Here is a 17,628-nt window from a genome sequence, read left to right as displayed (position 1 = left end):
TACTGCTGTCTCCATACCAGCTTTCTTCATCCTCTGGCACCAAGTGGCCCAGATTCCAAGATGACCAACCAAATGCTTTGCTGGGAAGCCAGCCATGCCAGAATCTGGTGGTACATAGCCTTGGGACCTCAGCTGAATATGCAACCAGGAGATCGACGTTCACAAGCATTTCACTAAAAGATCTGCCAGAGCCATTGTCTTATGCCATGAAGGATATATTAATACTTACTGTAGATTTTGTGCTGTCCATGTTTACAAACCATTAGATTTATATATTTATGGTCCTGAGAATTTTCACCCTCTACCTTCCCATTATATGCCCTTCTTTAGATGCGCAATTTCCAGTATGAAAAAAATGTATAAATACTTCAATAATTTTTATGTGAAGTCAGTTATTTATAGAAAGCCAAAGAAAACAGCAATATTTAGGCATACAATATTTTCAGATAGATGTATTGAAATGCATTTGCCTGATACAGTTAGCTATGGGAAACAATAAGGATGAGCTCACAATTACTCCTGTATCGTCGGAGCTAAAGTAAGACAAAAGAACAGGAGATTGAAGGACTGTTCTGTAAATATCTAGTAAATATGTAGTGATTTCTTCTGATTTTGGCCATTGGACTCAAAGCTTCCACTACAGTAAAATGATAAATACCAGGGGTACATTTATAGACTCACTAACCATCTAGATAAGACAAGTATTTTTCGTCTGGAACAAGAAGACCCCATATCTTTTAGCAGGTACGCAATACAATTCATGAAAGACATGCCTTTGGGGTACGATTGAATATCATCACGGAACTCCAGAAGGATAGATGGAAAATGAGTTTTTCAGTCTTGAGTCATGCACTTTAAAACAGTGTAAATGGTAGGACAGCTCAGTGAGTTATGCTTCCAGGGTGCTCATGATCCACTTAAACCATGGATGGCACCTGCGTGTATGCATGCTTTCTGGGGTCCCAGCCCATTTCTTTCAAGGACACTGTTCCTGGCCTTTAGGAATACTAAATCCACAAAACTAATAGAACTCTCTTCTCTTTTTGTCTAGGAGCTATAGTCTTTCTTTACTTTCAGCTTACTTTAAGGTCAGTGGAAGAAATCTGAATCAATATTTTGTGATTAGAAAAATAGTGGATGACGATCCTGGGGATGCAGCCGTAAGCCGTGTGTCATGTTATAAATTTGTATTCTCTGATGACTTGTACACAATGTATTTTGTTTTCAAAATAGTTTTGCAAATTTTACACTAGACCAAAATGGGTTGAAGCTTTTTTTTAAGTGAAATAAAAGTGAAATAAATACGAGTTGAAACTTTGTTAAAAGGAAATTAAGTTTATAAAAGAGCTGTATTTAGAAATAACAGATTTCTAATATATTCAATTACTACCCCAAAATCTTCTTTGTACACAAAAATCTTCTATTTTGATTGGTAATGAAGGGCTACCCAAGTAAAAGAAGGACAGTATTCAACATAGACAGTGGACTTGTTAGGATGTGTTCAGCAAACAGACTCTCATGGGCTTTATTCTACTTTTCTTTCATCTTCATGTCAAGCAGATGACAGTTCTCATCTCCTGCACTGCTTGGAAGCATGCTGCTATGATTAAATAACAAAACAAAGAAGAAGAAGAAAACCCTGAAATCCTGAAGCCCTTGCCCTAGAGCTTAGGTTGATAACATTGACCTATTTATTCTAACCCCAGGATAGTATCTGAGATGCTAATCTCATCAGTTGTTTAATTGCCTTGTCATAAAACCCAGCCGGAATTCCCATTCTATAGATACCCTTATCTACAGATGACACTGTAGATGTCATTTGCAGGGAAAAGCTCGTGCTACTTAGACTTCCAAATGGTGGAGGAGGAGGACAACAATGGCCTCTTTGTCCAAGGATGTGACATCATTCACCAGAGGAGATATCAGGCATTGGTCATAGGAGTGGTCACCTGAAGTGGAGAGAGAGAATGACACAGCATTGTTTTCTTTGCTTTCATGATGCATAAAACTTTGAAGCTAAAAATGGCCTTAAATTAGCTAATCTAGCATTTAGAGGAACATACAGATGGAATGAAGGGACATACAGAATAAAATCACAGCCATGGAAGGAGGGGAGACTTTCACAGTTTTATTGATTTTTATTTAGCTTAGATGGTGCTTCAGATGGGTCTAAGATGTTCTTAGCAATTTACAAATATTAACGCCTTAATCCTAATAACAACCCTGTAGGATCAATACTAATATTAACTTTACTGATGAGGAAACCAAAATGTAGAAAGGCTAGGTAACTGGCATAGAGTTACACAGCTCATTAGTAGTGGAGCCAGGCTTTGAATGCATCTTGTCTAATCTGTCCATTTTGTTGAGGAAGAGACAGAGGCTACGGTCTCTGTCCAGTGCTGCCTAGCAGGTTAGTGACAGACAGAGCAAGTCCATAACCCTGGTCATCTCTGTGTTGCAATCTGCTCAGTAGGCACCAGTACGTTGTTCTTGGATTATATAAGCATGACAGGAAAATTGTACTATCAGAGCCTCTCTTCTAATCCATTTCAATAAAACATCATTAACAGATGAGTGTCGGCGTCAAGAATTTTCTAGCCTTTGGTTAAGCGTTGGAACATGCTCTGTGGCCATGTAGCATGTCTTCTTTGCTTAGGTATTAAGGAAGAAACTGGGTAATTTCGAGGGGTGGCTTGGGAATTGAAGGAAGTAAGAATGAAAAAATAGTATGAAAGTCTGCTGATGGATAAGAGTTTGTTGTTTGTTGGCTTATTTAGATTTTCTTGATTTTGTTAGTATCATTATATTCCCATGTCCAAGTAGGTAAGTTTATGCCAGTCAGTCTATGAAGCGGGACATTCAGCCTCATGGATTACCCTGCCAGCTTTCCAGTTTCTCCTGTTGCACCGGATACCAGCTATAGGATGTAGTTCCTATTGATTTAGAGGCACTGGTTTATACCTTTTCATTTCTTATTAAAGCGTTCTACATTCACCTCAGTTTACTTCCTTGAAGTATGTGCTTTTGGTTAGAAAGAGCACATTTCATTCTTCCAGAGGAAAATTATATACTAATGTACATAGTTAAGCATTGAGGAGAACACAGAAAGATGAGAACGTTTGCACAGGGTTGTTGGTAGTAAATCAGAGAGCAATGTGACGACACCTAGTTAAGCTGATGACGTGCATTCCCTGAACCCAGCAACTCCACCTTGCGTGTATGCTTTAAATGCTGTGGAGTTCAGAGTGGTGCTATTCAGTGTGGGATTTGCAGATAGTAAAGGTTTGTGAACTATTTGTTAACCAATCCACAGTGAGATAAGAAAATGGGAGTAAGTATTTAGAAGCTTTTATAGCAATTTGACATTTCTATGATATCCAAGAGTGTGACTTTGTATTTTATAAAAGTATTGGTCCAAAACAGATTAGAAATAAGAAAAATGGGTCCCTTACCACAGGTAGTTTGGAAAGAACTGTTCTAGAAGAATCTCACACATATGCAAAGAGACCTGTACAGAATTGCTTAAAATTACTCTGTGTGGCTCTGTGTGTGTGTGTGACAACCTAAATATCTGTTGTTAGGAAAATGTATTACAAACATCATGGTATGTCCTAAAAAAGAATATTATTCAACAATTAAAATGAATGAACTAGATCTATATGTATGAACATTGATAAATCTGAAATAATTTTGAATAAATGAGCAAGTTGCAAAGCGATACCTATATTATGATAATTACATGAGATATAAAACATAATAATATATTTGCATACACAGTAAGTGGCTAACAACATGGATGGGAAAGATGCATACCAACTTCAGAAGATAATTTAACTCTGAGAAGGCAAAGTGGAGAACAGGATTGCAAATGAGCAAAAAAAAAAAAAAAAAAAAAAAGGCTTCAACTATATCTATGATCTTTTCTTGTATAAAAATGTGAAGCAAATATGGAAAAATATTTACATGTATCATATCTACGTTGTGGGTACATGGATGTTTAATTTTTTTCTTTTTTTTATATTTTGAAAATATTTTATAATAAAATTAGCTGCAAAATATGATTTTTTTTTTTTCTGATCTAGAAAGGCAAGTGGTACATACCAGAACATCTGTGGAACTTTATTACCTACAGTGTCAAGGGACACATTTGTCTTCCCAGTGGCTTAAAACCAGTTGTCAGTCTAAAGGGCTGTTTCTTCACCTCAAGGCTGAAGAGCAAGCATTGACTTAAAGTCCTGGAGCAGATATAGAGATATCTAGATTTGGTCCTAGCTTTGTTACCACCTCATTTGTGATAGTGGATTTCCCGTATAGAAACTCTCATTGTCTTCTCTGTAAAATTAGTGAGACTGAGATTATTTTCAGTATTGAAATTTTATAACTCATATAAATTACATATAAATATATATTTGAAATGTTGCATTGACTAGCTACTCCATGCTCCTTTTTGCAGTAATTGTAGAGGGTAAAGGACTGTATGGAGTGAACACAAGTATAGGAATAAGATAAGATATATGTCCAGTGGGGTGAGACTCAGTTTAAGTCTTGTCTCTCTACCACTTAGAAACTGTGAGCCTTGATTTTCTGAAGTACTCTGATTTTCTGTTTCCTAAGACCAGAATAAAATAACACCAACCTCAGCTTAGAAAGGTTTGATGAGATAACAGTATTATTATCAAAGTTGTTACAAATCAGTCACTTAACTGTTTTGTCAGGAAAGGTACTAGAATAAATTCTCACACAGTTAATTTCAGCCATCTTCCAAAGAGCACAACCTGCCAGCCATTCTTTGAAGTAGTACTAGGCTAATAAGTGCAAACTTTCTAAACTAAATAATGCCGCATTCTTTTGTAACCATGCATTCAGAATGACTGAGTACAAGTTGTCATTGCAAGAAAAAAATGGCAACTATAAAAGATAATTGATGCTAACTTATTGTAGTAATCATTTCACAATACTTATACATATATTAAAGCATTATGTTGCACACTCTGTACTAATGCAATGTTATTTGTCAATTACATTTTAAAACTTAAAAACAAAAACAAAAACCAAGGGAACAAAGTGATTTAGAAGTAGTTCCGTCTCAAGTCTAACTAGATGATGAATCATAGGTGGCTTCCAACTCTTGAATTCTCTTTTATGTGGACTGTTGTTGATAGCCCTAATTGTTTACACAGAAACAACAAAATTAAGACTACTCTTGATTTTTAATTTGGACTTTGTACTCTTGCTGTTAATTTGTACAGAGTGCATCAAAGCAGAACCAGATCGACAATGAGAGAATACTCAAATTTTATGATAGTGACTCTCAGAGCCAAGCCGTGATTTGCCACAGAACAGAAAACTTGGACAGTCATCGGTCTTGCTTAGTAACATTAGGCACAGTTAATGTGGCTGGGCCTCTAGTTCTGCTGACACAATATGTGCCGATAAATCTAAGTTTTGAAGGCTTGGATTTAATAGAGCCATGTGGTATCACAGGGGCCCAATGAATGAAAAGCTTCTGCAGCCTATCAGCAAAAAGATAACAGAAAGGCCCTGGTTACACTGCCAGTGCTGGGGAGATGTTTATCACCAGGCTTCTGAGAACAGGAGTTTGACCCATACCAAACACTTCAGAAATAATGTCAACATAGTCAAGACCACAGCCAGCAAGGAATTCTCTGAGATAAGATTACACCTCGTTTTAAAAGGGACGCCAACCAAGTGAGTCGATCCCCACATATTCTCTCAGCAGAGCAACCCTGTAAGTTACCCTTCATACCAGGGGACTTTAGGAGCTCAATGTCTGTGCTTCTAGATGCAAATATTCTGTTATTGTCTAAAATGTGCACTATCTAAGCAATATCTAAGAAACTCTAGCAATCTCTAAGAAAGTCCCTGCAGGGTCAAGCTTGGTGCCCTCATAATCAAACTGTCGTGGAAGCTGGGGACGGCGCCGCCTTGGCTAAACCATTCATGCACCTTTCAGGATTTTGTTTCTTCTTTTTCCAGGCCAGGGGGCCTCCAGGTCTAGATTAGACCTCTAGTCTAGGTCTAGGATGAAGTCATTATTGGAAAAGGTAATTCGGTCTTTGAGATGAGTAGGTGTTAAAAGCCACTGCTATAATTTGTTTAAAAATCTAGTTATGAATTAGGTTTAAATATCAATATGCAAACTGGCACTGGGGCGACGGAGTCGAGTATGATCCCAGGACTATGTTGGTAATGAGAAGAAGCAGCGTACAGAGAGACAACTCACCTTTGATTTTCAACCAGACACTAATGGTACCAAAGACATTGCTTTGAAATGTCTCACGTTCATTCTTTTGCACTTCCTGTGCACAGACCTAATGTGGCCTTCTGTATTCTAATCCCTCCTTCCCAGGGCTATGCTGTATTAACAAACAAACAAACAAACAACCAAACAAACCCCCTTTATATCATCTCATCTCAGTAAAGTCTCACAATAAAGTTTACACTCCTCTACTTTATTATTAAATGTCCTCACTAAACTTTCTATCCAGTTTCTCTTCTCTGTTCATCTTTATTTCATTCGAAGGGTCTACTCATGGGCTATGTTACCTCTTCAATTTTCCTGCCTCTGGGCTTTTGTTTGCACTCTCTCTCTTTCTTTTGGAATTCCTTCTCCATTCTCTTCTAGTCAGACACATCCCTTCTATTAAACTTTTGCAGACCAATCCCACCAACACTGACCTGAGCCTCCTCTGAACTCTGCTTCCTTATCGTCTGGAGTCCATACCAGTCCTTTGGCATTAATCACATACTGCTGTGTGAATTTATCTTTACTTCGCATCCTCTGTCTTGCTCTTTCACTCTTGTCTTTCTCACTGCTGCTGCTGCTGAGTGTGTGTGTGTGTGTGTGTGTGTGTGTGTGTGTGTGTGTGTAGCTAGGTAAAGGGCCTATGAAAATAAACTCTGTGACTCATATATCTTTAGAATACACTAAGACATGCTCTGTGACATTCTCGTTGGTTGGAAATTCTTGCTTAGGATCTCGATTGTTTCCATGAAGGCAGGAGTCTGTCTTCTCGCCACTCCTGTATCCACAACACCTGGGAAGGTGCCTTGCACTTTGAAAATTGAGTGTTGGCTATTACTGCTGTTCTAGAGAGGGTTTCTTGACTGGGGTCTGCAGCAGGCCTTGACATTCTGCTTTGTGTTCTAGCGTCCTGAGGACAGAGCTTTCTTCCTCCCAGGCTAGCAGGCACCAAAACTGCCTCTGACATGGCTACATCTGTCTGTTCTTTTCCCTCAGATGGATACTCTCATTCATCAAGTGAAAATGGAGGCAAGTCCGAATCAGTGGCCAACCTGCAGGCTCAGCCCTCCCTGAATTCCATCCACAGCTCCCCTGGCCCCAAGCGCTCCACCAACACACTTAAGAAGTGGCTGACGAGTCCTGTGCGCCGGCTGAACAGCGGGAAGGCAGATGGGAACCTCAAGAAGCAGAAGAAAGTTCGTGATGGTCGAAAGAGCTTTGACCTAGGAACGCCCAAGCCTGGGGACGAGACGACCCCTCAAGGAGACAGTGCTGATGAGGTACTTGCATGTGGCCTGGAGCCTTCCATCAGGAAGGACTTCTGACACACATCTTTCCAGGAACCCTGTGAGGCATCTTTCCATGGGTGTAGTAAACTGAACAGTCTCTAGTCCCCAGTATTATACCTTCTTGAGCCTTGAGTTCTTTGTATTCTCAAGACCTTGTCAGTTTTATTTGGGACTGACTAGCACCTAGAATATCCAGCAGACAGAAACCATTTTGCCAGATTGGGCTCCAGAGGAAGCCAGTTGGTCACTTGCTCCCCTGCCTCTGCTAACTAAAGACTATGTCCACACCTGCTAGGCCTTTTCAGAATAAGCATAAAAGAATGGAGACCATTTCACTTGGAAAACAGCATACTGTGCAGGGAGATTATAATAGCTGGTCACAAATATCTTGAGCAGTACCACGTATAAACGAGTCCAGGTTGCTCCAGGGGGCAGAATTATGCTTAACAGGTAGGAGTTACAGCAGGCAAGGTTTCAGTTCAAAGAGAGAATTTAATGGGGCAATCAACCGGTGGTGAAATAAGCCTTCATGAAAACCCATATTGGAAGGATTTGGGAGAGTGTATGACCTCGCACAAGATCCCTGTGTTAGCCAAGAGGTCAGACTGGAAAACCTCTAAAATCCCTTCCGAAGCTAAGGGATTTGGATCACTTTCTGTGATCAAAACATAGTGGGTATGTGTTGGTTGGGGGAACGAGATAGCTGTTTTATCTCACAAACTAACCTAACTCTAGTCACTGATGTGGCTAAGAAATACTTCCTGGTATGTAACCATACTCTGTTTGTAATTTTATACTGTCTCCTGTTTCTTCCTCTGAAAATATCAGTAAAGCCTTGTGATGCTGAGACTGTGGTTTAATAGTCCTTCAGAAACTTAAGAAGTTAGTCTCTCTCTGACCACGCTCAGCTTTCTCTTTTCCTAACTAATCGATAACGTAGATGGGGTGTGTGTGTGTGTGTGTGTGTGTGTGTGTGTGTGTGTGTGTGTTTTCCCCCATTTGGTCCTCACTGTTCTTTGAGATAAGCAGGTATACCCATTCTACAGAGGAGGACACTGAAACTGAAAAAATAAAAAAATAGGAGTGTGTTAACAGAGGCGGCATCGTATATGTTGCTTTTTAAAAACTTTCGAGTCCATTGGCATCTTTAACTCTGTGAAGCAGTGACTAATGCTGCTCTTTTGTTCTAGAAGAGCAAGAAAGGCTGGGGTGAAGATGAGCCAGATGAAGAGTCACACACACCCCTCCCTCCACCTATGAAGATCTTTGACAATGAGCCCGCCCAGGATGAGATGGTAGGACGGCTTTACTTTCTCACTTGAAAGAGCAGCATGTAATGCATGAGATTTCACTCTTTGTGTACGGTAGGGTAGTAATACTCTCTCCCTTGTTACCTCTTACATCCTGTGAATCAATGGTGATGTAGCTTCTGTCTGTGGTCTGATGTCATTCTGGGCAGTGTAGCTGTATGTGCAGAATGGGAACCTGCCTGGTATCTTGTCCTACTGATGTAGATTGATGGCTCTGTCTTTGGAAGCAGCAGATCCAAAAGGCACTATTTGTCTCAAAAGAGATTTGAGGTGGTTTCAGTTCATGATTATTTTGTTGCACCTGACTGTATGACTGATGTTTCAGATGGTTATTTCCCCTGTATTGAACTCTAAAACCCAAATAGTGGTAACTCCCATTCGAGCCCAGTGCTGTTAAAAGTCTGCAGACATAGCATGAGGATGCAAATGCTTGCTGTCAAAGGTTAGGGCACACCTAGCATACCAGATTGCTCAAGTTCTCGTTTATGAAAAGCGCTCTGACTCACTGGCAGAGGCTCATGGGTGTCTGAAGCGTGATGCCCGCCAGGCCTCTAATCACAGGGTGGTCACCCCGGTTTTTCTGGCGCAGAGGCTGAGGTTGGATGTGCTTTCAGGTTCCGACCCGGGGCTCGGGGCTGCTCCAGTGGTGTGCTGCGTCACTCACTTTCCTCACAGACCGCGCTTTCACTGCATTGTGTTTTTCCTGCCTTCTCCGAGTGGCATCGTCCTTTGGACTCTAGAGGTTGAAGTGGTGGTTTGAGGTTTTGATTATACTTTGCATTTCCTTTTTCGGAGTGTCATTTACGGTGGTGCTGGCAGTGGTGGTAGTTTATCCTCCATCCAGGGTCTCCCTGTGCCCTTTAGTGCTCCACCTTGCAGAGGGGCAGCTTCCTCTGATACAGCGGGCCTGACGTACAATGCCACCCAGGATACTATTCGAAAAGTACTACTTACAGATGCTTCAGCGTTTCTGGTGATATCCCCCATTTCCGATTTGAATTACCTCTGCTCTACACTTGGATCATTAACCCACAGACATTAATCGAGGGTTTCCTCTGTGCCAGAAGGACAGATTCTAGGGACAGGATGATGACTAGGAAGTGCTCGCTACCCACTCTGTGATTCATCCATGAGAAACACACAGCTATGGCCCCTCCTAAGGCGATGTTGGTGGCCCTGGTCTCCATGGCCAACTCTGACTCTTGACTATTGGGAAAAAAGTAGTAGAAAGCATGGCATGGTGCCCATCCTGGATTCCCAGAGTCAGAAGTGCCTGGGCTTTACCTTGAGATGAGAACGAGAACCAACTTGCTGTGTTCCCAGAGGCCTGTCCTTGTAAAATGTTCCATAAACAGTGATTGTATATGTGGGGAGTAGGACACTCATGTCACATTATCTGCCATCCCACACAGCCCTCCACAGGGAGGTGCCAGCTTGCATAAGATAAGTAAAGGTCATGAACCCTCCCCGTCTAATGCCCTCAAACACAGCGTGTTTTGGGGGAAAGGATGTTATGTTGTTTCTGGATAATTTTTAACTGAAAAAGAGGACTTACCCCCAGGTGTTTGTGTAGACATTTTCTTAGCCAGAAATAAGGCAGATAGAAACAGTCTCTTCCCAGGCTTGTTAACCCTCCTCTGTCCTGTTTGTTTGATTTCTGTACCTTTGTTTTTCTGGAATGTGTGGTGATCCTCAGAACTTCTGGCAAATGGAGTTGGATTTATTAAAATAATTTTTACAACAATGTAAATGGAATTTTTAAAAGTCCATCTATTGTAATGTTGTGCAATTACTATAATTCACGTTTCCTTCTGATATTTATTCATATGCACATATGGGTTATTTAGTATTTCCTGAAGCCTTATTAATTTTAGCTCCACAGATTCAATTTTAATAGCAAGGAGTATTTTGTTTATTTGATGTGCCATAATTTGCTTGACTAGCGTGTTTTGGAATATCATAGATTGTTTCCAATTTTCATTACTCCAGATAATACTGCTACAGATCACTTTGTACATACACACCTTTGTTCTTTTCACTTCTGTCCTTGGAATAAATTCCCAGGGGTAGGATTACTAAATCAAAAAGTTGATAACTTGCGCTTCCAAATAGTCTTAAGCTCTTTTCCTGCCTTCCCCAGGAGAGGAAAAAGTGTTATATCTCGCTTAATTACATTTATTTGACTTTTTTTTTTTTTTACTCTATCTCAGAAGCAAAAGCCTAACGTAACTCTTAGCTTAGACAACAGGAAGCTTCCTTTTAAAATCTCTTCCCTCTAACTTGAGAGACAAACTTGAAGCAAGAGCACAGCCAGGACGTTGAACTTACTCCCACAGTCGCTGGAGTGGAAGGCTGCGGGAGCCTGCGTCCTGGACCCTGGGGCACTGTTTCCCTCTGCTCTGATGTGACAGGGACAATGTGCACGTAGGGTTAATCATTAATCATACCTCCCCAGTTTCTTCTCAAGTAGGAGAAGGAATTAAAAATAAACCACCATCCTTCAGTGAGCAGGAATCCCCAAACCATTGATCAAACTGTCACATGGACCAATCCTATTGCAAGTACAAAGGGAAGAGGGCCAGGCCCTTGGCTTGAGCCTCCTTTTGCTGTGAACAGGATAGTCTCTCGTTACTCCAGTATGAGACACACAAGTCCTATTAAAGCCCTTTATTGCTTCCTAGTGTTCCAGTTTGGGGGCCTTACTAAAAATAGCTGTGTGTTGTGGAGGAATGTGTGTGTGCATGCATGTGTGCATGTGTGTGTGTGTGTATGGGGAGGGGGTTTCTAGCATTCTGGTTTTTAAGAGCCCTGCCCCTGGCATTTTTGTTTGATACATAGTGAAGATCTGTATTTAAGATCTACATCTAAGTAAAGCAAGGATAATTTCTCTTCTTTGGACACACCTGAGTCAAGGTTTTTGGCTCCTTTCATATCCTGGAACAGCAATGGGCAGCCCAGTGACCAAAGTCTTGTCTGCCTTTGCTCTCCTTTCCCGCTGCCCCCCACCCCGCCCCCGCCATAGGTACTACCCTTACCTATTGGCCTCCCGGGGAACACAGTGACCCTGCCCCTCAGCTTCTCTGGTGGCCTGCCTAAGGAGAACCTGGTTCCATCCCTGCTGCACTGCTGGCCAGAATTCTTGACAAGGGGTCAGTCTAGTCTGTCCCACACCCACATCCCTCTGTCTCCCTCTGTTATCTCTTCCCCCTAAACAGAGACCTTTGCTTGCCCTGCCCACCTTGAGCTTTGGACTTTGTTTGCTTCCTAATTGCTGTTCCTCATTCCTTGCTAATCTGCTTTTCTTTGCTGCTCAATGTCTTGCAGTCCTCCTCTTTGCTAGCAGCCCGACAGGCTTCCTCTGAAGTACCTACTGCTGCAGACCTTGTCAGTGCAATAGAACAGTTGGTCAAAAGCAAGCTGGTAAGTGGGGGACCTAGAGGCAGTTCTACCTGTGTATCACCTCCGTGTGGCTCCCAGGCCCTGGCCTCTTTCTGCCACGTTCTCCTTTGCACCTCTCCCCATTCCTCCTGTAGGATTGCTTCCAGCTAATAGTGATTTCTAAAAAGCTGTGCCCCGGCATCCTTTTTAGCTTTGAGTATGGCATGAGGAATTAACAGGCTCTTTTGGCATTGTGACATTGGTGAAAATAGCCTCTCTATAGGCTGGTCCACTGGCCTTTGGGGAAGTGTGACATTTGGACAGTGATAGATGTGTGTCTGGTTAGTCCTGAAACTAACTTTGCTACTGAGACACAGAACATGGGTTGGATCTTTGAAAGCACGGAGTAATTGTATTTGGGGAACTCAGCCTTCTGGCTTGCAAAGTCTTACAAAAGTTGATTGCTGATTATGAAGAGAAATGGACAAAAGTACGCGGATACCTCACCACAAGAAATTAAGGGAGCTGGTGCATATTCCATTGTGAGTCTGAGCTGGTTCAGGGTTTCGGCATTAATGCTAGTAAAAGAGCTCCTTTTTGGATATAGCTGTTCCTCTACTCCCATATGTTTACCTTTAAGTATATCACCACAGGATGACGATTTGAAGCATTTTCCTTTGCTCTCATCATGTCACTTGTTTGGTTTTTCCTACAACTCTCATTAGGACGAATGTCTGTGCTTCTGCCAGACATCTGTTGGGCAAGTCCTGTTAATCAGCGCCATTTAAACCCTTCTCCATTTGGCCCAGGAACTAGAGGAAAATGATGGAAGCTCTCTAGGGAAAGCTGCCTGATAATAATTTTAACTACAATAACTCCCTTTTTCAAATATCCTAGCTTATCGAGTACTAATGAAATTTAACATATATGACTTTCTTCTTTTCCTTCTAATTTTCCTTCCTAATTAAAAAATAAATTAGCCTGTGTTTTCGGTAACTAGTGTTAAACTCTTGAAGGCTGTCCATTTTCCTGCCTTCTCTCCCTGTCCCCTGGTGGGAGGTAAGTACTCCCAGGGGCATCGCATCCGCTTTCCAAAGCAGGCCTGTCTGACCATTCCCGACTTGCTTTCCTTTCCTCTCCACACTGACTCGCACAGCCTCTTCATTCTCCAAATACCAATTTAAATTTTTTTTCTTAAAAATCATCCTTTTTTTTTTTTTTTTTTTTTTTTTTTTTTTTTGCAGTTTCTCTTTTACCAACTGATCCTGGGCCCTGGCCTTGTGCTTGGACGAGTGCAGTATCCATTGCTTGCCCTTTCCCTACCCTGGTCTGCCTGTTTCTTGACTCCCTCCTCACTGAAGGCTTATGACCTCCCTCCCACCTACATGAGATGTGATCTCCAATGTGGGGATGCCTTCAGACATATAAGACAATTTATTGAGGGACAGGAAGAAAATAAAATCCCTTTACCTCATCATTTTAAAATGGTTTTGTGTATGTTTTATTATGTACATATTGATAATATGGTAGCACAGGTATATATAATTTATAAATAAGTTACATGCTTTGGGGGGACCTGACCAAAATCGTGTTTACTGATAGAGGTATGTAATCAAAGTTTAGAAATCACTGGCCCATAGATAAAGTCAACATTTACCCAGAATGCTAATGTTTTGTAGCCTCTCCTCCAACCTGCCTTCAGCTTCTACTTATAATTCTAGTTGATGAACTCAACTTCAGCCTAACTGTTATCTTCACTATCCCTAAACACACATTTGGCTTTCCCTCCGCTAAGTTCCTGTTCATACCACCCCACTTCTCTGGAATGTTCTCCCTCTTATTTTTGCTTATCTAAAGCGTAATAGTCCTTCAAGGTCCCACTCAAATCTCATCTCTCGACAAGGGCTTCCCTGGGCTTCCCAGGCCCAGACAGATTTCTTCTACAGTCTCACAGCAATTACGGTGTAAGCCACCCACAGCCTGGCACAGCTCTTAGATGGTTCTGTTGTGTCTGTTCATTTGCAGCTTACCTCCCCTACTAAAGGATTTGTCGTTTAGGACATTATTTTCTCCCCCTCCTACATATATAGGAGTCTTTTACACGTACACAGATATGAGTAAACACTTATTCCTCAAAGTTTATACATTTTTGTTTTTGGATTACCTTTTTCCTACTGTTGCTTCTCACCTTAGTACTGTTGGGAGTCTCTGTGGGAGTTTGTGTGATCAAAGGATCTGGTGTTAAACATGTGAGTACAGATAATGAGAAGTCCTATAAGAGCAAATTTCCCAGAGGAAAGAGAGTGTGGGATGGTGGTGGAATTGAATGGCTCTACAACAGGCTCCCAACAACTGTCTTGGGATGAATGGCCTTTCTGTGATGAGTTCACCATAATAAAGGCTTTAAGTTCTTCCACCAATAAGCTGCTTTTTGAGGACCTGCAGTGAGCCCAGAATTATAGAGATTTCTTTGGCTACACATATAAAACCAAACCCGTGTCATGGAATGAAACAAGGGAGCAGTGGTTTGGTTTCTCAGAATCTTCTCACCAAAATTCAATTCTTTGTTCTTACTTCTGCTTTCTTTCTTTCCATCCCTGTATGTACCCACCGTGGGTAGGGATGGAGCCAACAGTAGGTGGTTGTTTCCTCAGCCATGTGTGAGTATTCTGAGTTGCATTTTCACCTCCGAGATTTATATTTTTATTCCTCATTGGCTCTTTAGCTTAGAAGAGGGTACAATTCAGAGCCCATAAAAGTTCTGGACTGTAAGTACAACAGCTTGACAGCTGCCAAAATAGCCAGAGTGGTCGTAGTCTGGGTTAATAAAAGTACAACGTACAGATCAAGGGAGTGATAGCCCCATTGTACACAAAGTGTTTCAGACTGCACTTGTCATGAGTCGTGTGTGAGTCGTGTGTATCAGGTTCTGAACTCAGCATTCCAAAATGTTCTTGAACTCAATAGAAGTCGCCCCAGAGGAAGTAACCAGTGCCATGTGATCTATGTCATTTCAAGGAAAGCTGAAGAAACTGAGATTAAGTATGGGGAGAAGTTAGGAAAGAGAAGACACGCGAGAGCTGTCTTCTAATAATTGAGCTCTGCCATGGGAAAGAAGGGTTGGCCTCAGCAATTTTTGCTCCAGAGGGTGGAACCTAGACCTGTGGTTGGAAGTTGTCTTAGCTCAGCACAAGACAAACTAGTTAGGTTCTTTCCAATTTACAGAGTCTAGAAATTTTATAGAAACATCTAGGACACTTGGACTTTTCTATTTAGGGCTTGAGTTTTTTCTTTCTGTTTCGATTCCTAAGTTCAAATTCTGCACTTAGAATTCCTTTGACCCCTAGCTCCACCTGAAAGCCATGAGATCCCTTGTGTCTCTGAGTTTCAGAGCTACCTTTGGTCATTTTTGGTCCTGTGGTCTTAACTGCCAGAAGGCTTCCTCTCCAGGGAGTTACTATCTTTGCTGCTGGAGAGCTGCTTTTAGGGAGTGATGGCAGGTGTTTTCTGCTTACCTGCTGTGCAGATAAGGCCCCTGAAATCCCTAGAACTTCCTTTGGTGAGTCCTTCTGGACATTAATGGACACTTCTGAGTTCTCACCTGCCAGCCTCGGTCTTTAACCAGTGCTTTCATTTGCTAGAAGAGGTTGTCCACCCGCCTCCTCCAAATAAAGCTAACATACTTCTTCTGAGTTTGTATTTAAGATATTGTGTCTAATTCCGAGCCAGGACTGAGGACTCTCACTGCTTTCTCTGTATGATTTTTAATAAAGCTTTTCCTAAATACATTGGCTGCTGCTGGTGGTGGTGGCGGCAAGCGTGTAAGCAATCAGAAAACCTAGGTTCCAGTCTTGCCTCTGATACTTATCATGTACCCCTGAGCAACTTACTTAGTCTGCGTGGGCTTTTCTTTTATCTCATGTGTCAACAGTGCTGATTCTGTCCACCTGAATCTTATCTCAATAAAGTTATGATGAAGACTGAGCAAGGTATGAATGCCCTTAAACTGGTTGGCAAGCAGCCTACAAACATTAGCTCTTAGCCACCTCATACACACTGTGAAGGGCAGGTAAAGGGAACCTTGACATACTTTATCTTCTGTAGCCACTCGCTGGGCACAGGGACACATTATTTGTTAGCCAGTAGATAAGTGGTTGGGTAAATGTTATAGGGTACCATTAACTATCTATATGGTTTGGTTTTATTCCTCAAATTTGAGGATCCAGAGCTCCCTGGCCATGTCAGAATCTAGTATGCCTCTAAATAGCCCTAGGATTCTACCACCTGCCTAAGATGAAGGACTGAGCCTCTGGAAAGAAAGCCTTCTGCCTGAGGTTGGTGTGGTAAGTGGTAGGCCAGCACCCTTACCTGTTGTTGTATCAAATGAACTTTGACCTACCCCCAAGAGTTACGTAGTACATTCAATAAAGTCTTGGAGTTCTACTATGTGCCAGCTCTGAGATCAAGCACAGAACCTTCCTTAATGGGGCTCACAGTGTAGGGTTAATGCTCAAGATCCTCTCCTGCCTGGACTGTTGCAGCATTTCCTCCCAGTTTCAACCTAACATCTCTTTATGTGACTGCCAGAAGTATCTTTCTTTTCTTTTTTTCCCCCCCTTAAAAAAAAAAAAAACTTTTTAATAGTTTTGACTGATAAAAGCAATATATGCTCATTCAAGAAATTTTGGAAAAATGACATGCGTGTAACAAATTATCACTCTTTTAATATCATCCTCTAGACACATTCAGTGTCGATTTATAATTTAAACATAATGTAGTTAATTATAGACTATATAAAATTTAAGTCCTGTTTTCCTTTACTGCCATATCAGAGACTTTTTCCCAAATGTGAAAAGTTCTTATAAACATTAAGATTCATCTTTCTAAAAGTTACATTCAATCATGTTACTTCTCTGCTTAAAATTCTCCTATCATTGGTGTTAGAAGGTAAAGTCTCTACTTCTTAATGCTGTACACAAGGCTCCTTATGATCTGATCCCTGCATACTTCTCCAGGGTTATCTATTTTATTCCTTACCTCTTCTTTCCCTAGTACCTGCTTGCCCCCCACCCCCAGCTCAAATAACAGTTACTTGCCAAACCCCAACTTAACACCCTATACCTCACCTATACCAAGCAGATATCAGCTTCTCTTGCAGTTTCACAACCTGGTCTTTTACTCACAGTGCTACTTCTGCCTAGAATGTCCTCTCACAGGTATAGCCGATAAAATCTTTTTCATTTCTCAATACTCAGCTCAAGTGTTGCCTCTTCCATTAAGCCTTTCCCTTGCCTCTGCAACCCACCATAGAGCTGCCTGCTCATTTTGTCATCCTCCGTGGTACTTCTTCTGTCTAGAAGAACACCCATTGTAGCTTAGGTTATGG

General features: G+C 41.4%; 1 protein-coding gene across 20 annotated transcripts in view; it reads left to right on the top strand.

Moving 5' to 3' along the window:
• The window catches only part of KALRN (kalirin RhoGEF kinase), a 592,295-nt gene that overhangs the window by 515,636 nt on the left and 59,031 nt on the right, over positions 1–17,628 (top strand). For 11 of the 20 annotated variants that reach the window (XM_036219576.1, XM_036219573.1, XM_036219571.1 and 8 more), the window contains 3 exons: positions 7,262–7,545; positions 8,745–8,849; positions 12,189–12,284. In XM_036219576.1, the coding sequence (XP_036075469.1) occupies positions 7,262–7,545; positions 8,745–8,849; positions 12,189–12,284 (485 nt within the window). The remainder of the gene's footprint in view (positions 1–7,261; positions 7,546–8,744; positions 8,850–12,188; positions 12,285–17,628) is intronic. The other 9 variants (XM_036219577.1, XM_036219589.1, XM_016135178.2 and 6 more) reach the window with 3 other exon arrangements.

The sequence above is a fragment of the Rousettus aegyptiacus genome, unplaced genomic scaffold (genome assembly GCF_014176215.1).
Source record: "Rousettus aegyptiacus isolate mRouAeg1 unplaced genomic scaffold, mRouAeg1.p scaffold_m13_p_4, whole genome shotgun sequence".
Classification (NCBI taxonomy): domain Eukaryota; kingdom Metazoa; phylum Chordata; class Mammalia; order Chiroptera; family Pteropodidae; genus Rousettus; species Rousettus aegyptiacus.
This window is presented reverse-complemented; position numbering and strand designations above follow the sequence as displayed.